We start from the raw sequence: 4233 nt of genomic DNA, 5'->3' as shown, positions 1-4233 counted from the left end.
CATAGTACCTTTAGATCTGGATTTGATTAGGAAAGTGCTCCTATCGCTTGTCATTATGTAGCAGAATTGGTCATCAAATTCAACCCGATGGCCTGCCTTACATATTTGGCCAACACTAATGAGATTGTGTTTAAGACCTAACACATAGGCGACCTTTTGGATAGAAAAGTTTCCAGTAGTAAGAACACTGTAACCTCGGATGATACCATTCGCATTTTTGCCGAATGTGACGTTACCCCCATTGCAAACTGGCCTGAAATCCCGAAGGTACTCCAACCTTCTGGTCATGTGCAAGGAGCAGGACCTGTCGATTAACTATTCTTCTTCATGGTCCTCCTTGCACAAAGCCTAAGAATTACACGGTTAATTTTGGCATCCAAACTAGTGTGGAGCCTGGGGTAAAGGATAAGTTTCTGAATGATGCATGAACCGAGGTTGCAGGGACAGGTTTTATGTCGACTTTTAACCCAAGTCTGGGTGTTTGTGAATTTTTAGAGTGTTGAGAGATTTAGAAAAGCTACAAGGTTTTTTATAAGAATCATATTTGACATGTGATGGGTCCTTTTGACAAGTACAGTGACATACAAAAGTTTTGTCCTTTACCCTGACATTTTGTTTGGTCGGCGGTCTAAATGACGAGGTAGACTTGTGACTGGTCCGAGAGTGGTGAGATCTGACATTGGTGATGTTGGATTTTGAAAAGGTTTGTTTCGAAGAAGATTTAGCACGTGTAGATCTTTTGGACCTTTTTGTTGGGTTTGGTAAAATATCCTTCCACTTGCTAAAATTTTGATGTGATTTCAAAAGTGTTGGAGTGGGTAAGATACCCTTCCATTTCGGATCATCAGAGGAACAGATTTGAAAACCATTGTTACGAAAAGACTTTACTTGTTTTCGGGTTGTGTCAGATGAATTTGGAGTGGATTTGGAAACAGTACATTCCGTTTTCTTTGTTTTCTTGACTGCAGAATTTTTGGGCAGATAATTTGAGAAAACAAATTGTTGTGGACTCCTAGACTTTTTGCCACGGGATCAAATTTCTTCTTTGAAAGCCTTTTTTGCTTCGGTTATAAGAGAATCGCAGTCAATGACATTCAGTTGCGGTTTCCTTGAAACATTGGGTATTTTTGAAAAACGAGGACTTGATTCATCCGAGCTGGAGAGTTTAGGATTCAGGGAACATTGACCAACTTCAAAGTTTTCGATTGGTAATTCATGATGAATTGGTTGGATGGTCACGGTACTTTTCACTTTGGTCTGCGGTTCGGAGCTTTGAACAACCGCAAAATAAGTCTGAGTGGGTATATTGATGGGACAATTGATGGAATGTAGATGGACAGACTGCGGTTCTTGACTACAGTAAGGGATTCTGCGGTCTGAAGGAAGTGAAGGGAAGTACATTGACAATTCGGGACCTTCCAGAACAATTTCCTCATCAGCAATTGATGAAGTCTGAGAACAAGGAAGAGTTTTGCTATCTATAGGACTAGAAAATTCAGGGAAAATTTCTTCGATAACACAATTGTTACTCAGATCGTGAAGATTACCAAAGTGAGTTTTGATATCTTCAGGAAATGTTTTGTTATTGACCGGAAACAAAAATTCACGGTCCGGATGGACGTAGGGACGGTCCTTTTTGAATCGGGGTGATGAGTCCGTTGCGGTAGAATACCCATTCGACCAACCCCAATTGTAAGTATTGTCAGTAGTCCCATTGTTAATAAGATTCTCGATGGCTTCACTTTCATTGAACAGTTCTGCTATTAAAAGATTTAAATGTACAATTTCACTCTGAGCTAAATCTCTCTGGTTCAAAGCTATTTCTAACTGCGTTTCACTCAACATTCATGCATCTTTCTCTAATATTAAGTCCTTTTCTAACATGGCCATTTTAAGACTTTTGTTTTCCAAACATCCTCTTACGTGAAACATCTCCTGGGACGCAATGTTCTTCTCATCTAAAGCTTTGTTATAGTCTGTAAGGACGGCATCACATGTGTCATTAAGGTTGTCTATGAAGGGCTGACAATCACGCATGTTATAATTTAGAGTTTGAATCATAAGTTTTACCTGTTCGACAATGCTGAGTGTCCCATCTTTCGCCATGTAGCAATAATTCTTTTCCATCTTTGTAGAGCCATCCTCATCAGCAGTCGCTATCATATAGATCTTTCCCTTTCCTTTGATGTTGTTGATGTCCTCATCTTCATCCCCGGAGGACCAAACTTAATGGTCTCTTTTCACTTGAGCAACATACGCTCTTGCTTTTTCTTTTTTCTCCATTTCTTGAGCCATTCTGAGATAGAATGCTTTATCCTTTACTACATTTTCCTTGCAGTCTTTGGCAAAATGATTCTCTTTGTTACACTTGTGACATATCACAATATCACTTTTATCTTCTGAGGGAGTACCGGAGTCAGTGGTTTGGATGGACTACAGTGCCTCCTTCGGTTGAGTATTTTCAGACTGTGGTGGTGGGTAAGGTTTTTTAGTGAAACGAGAGTGATTGTTTTGAGAGTTAAGATTGTGGTTAAAAGGTGGCCTGTTATACTGATGATTCTTTCAGAATGAAGGTGGTAATCGGTTGAATTGTTGACTGACAAGAGCAATAGCATTCTGAAATTCTTCTTCGTCGTCATACTCTGAGTCTACTTCATATGACTGCGGAGGGTTGTCATATGTGGTGGGGTATGATTGAGAGTGAGGAGATTGTGCTATGAGAGCAAGTGGACCACCGAAGTCTGCACAGTCTTTGAGTACCGTAGACTCTTGAGCTTGCAGTTCACTGTAGAGCTTATAAAGAGACAGAGAATGAATTTTTCTATCCCCTTGAACAATCATTTTGGCAGTCATCCAGTGTCTTCCTAAGCCGTTTAGAAACTAAAGATTTGTTTCATGGTTGCTTCGGACCGTGCCAACATTGGATAGCTTTGTGACTATCAGATTGAATCTCTTAAAGGAATCTTCCATACTTTCACCCGCATGAGCTTTGAAGTTATTAAACTCATTGAGTGTAGTACTAAGCTTTTTGTCTTGAGCTTGTTGAGTTCCTTCATACAAATTTTTAAGAACATCCCAGATCTCCTTTGTGGATTTGCAATTTATGATTATGTCGAATTTGTCAGGCGCAACTCCACACGAGATCTCATAAAAGGCAATAGCGTCATTTTCAATTTTGTCAAGATTGTCTTTGGTGGGACGATTCATCGCTGATTGACCTCCTCCTAGTGTGGCTGTGGCTCCATCGGTTTCTACCGGAGTTAGAACAGGAACATGAGGCATGTGCCATATTTCCTTGTTTTGAAAAGTTTTTTTTGTTTTTTTTTAAGAAATGAGCTTCAGTGGTATAGAAGGCTTTTTGAAACACAGAGTTTTGCTTCAATAGGCAACCACTATGGCTCTGATACCAATTGTTGAGAGAAAAACTTGAGACACACTTGAACAAACGTTAAAACAAGTATAGTTGCGGAATAGTTTATCTCAAAGGATCTAAAAGCTCAACAATAATAATAAGTTAGAGTTAGATAATTAGAGAGTTAGTTGGGGAAATGTAAGGAAATATAAATGACAGCAGGTATTACATCAAGTATACATATAAGTTGATTCTTAACAAGGAATGCATTCAGACCAAGTTAGTAGGTTAGAGCGAACTTAGTGATTAAGTCATGAATGACTTGCTCCGAAGGGAGATAATAATTAGTTATGTTTTTGTGAATTTTAAGAGTAAGAAGGAGATGAGAGTAATAACACTGGATATAAGATTCAAGAAGCGAAGTGTTATACTAGATATATTGAATAAGAAAGATTGAGCTCTATATATAGAGACTCAAATATTACACTTGTTCAACTATCTATGCGTAGCCATGTAAGGCATACTGTACAAAAGAGAGTATTCTAATAAAAGCAGATAAAGAGCTAAACTAGAAAAGCAAGATAGTAAACTGCGGATGATGATGACTTCGGATGGGGGTGCTGATCAGGGTTGACTGCGGATCTTGGTATGTTGCGGTAGACTTAGTTCAAGAGGGTCACTTACATGATTCTTCAATTCGGGAGCATGTCAGCTATTTTGCTTGCCTAACCCTTGATTCCATGATTGCCAGGGCGAGGGAGAGGGAGATATGATTTAGAGCTCCTCAGGAAAAGGAAAGCGGAGATAGGGCAGGTTGTTGGGGTTTCAGGGAAGAAACCCAAGGGATTCGACGCTAGGTCGAAGGGCCAGGAGCGCTATGG

General features: G+C 39.6%; 1 protein-coding gene across 1 annotated transcript; it reads right to left on the bottom strand.

Moving 5' to 3' along the window:
• Nucleotides 1-2880: 2880 nt before the first annotated feature.
• LOC145164905 (uncharacterized) lies at nt 2881-3282 on the bottom strand. Its single transcript, XM_079083563.1, has one exon. The coding sequence runs from the start codon at nt 3280-3282 to the stop codon at nt 2881-2883; it is 402 nt and encodes a 133-aa protein (XP_078939689.1).
• Between the last annotated feature and the right edge of the window lie 951 nt (nt 3283-4233).

Source organism: Lactuca virosa, chromosome 3 (assembly GCF_052849685.1).
Source record: "Lactuca virosa cultivar CGN04683 chromosome 3, Lactuca_virosa_CGN04683_v6, whole genome shotgun sequence".
Taxonomy (NCBI): Eukaryota; Viridiplantae; Streptophyta; class Magnoliopsida; order Asterales; family Asteraceae; genus Lactuca; species Lactuca virosa.
The sequence above is the reverse complement of the archived record's forward strand: the minus strand, read 5'-3'. Positions and strand labels throughout refer to the sequence as shown.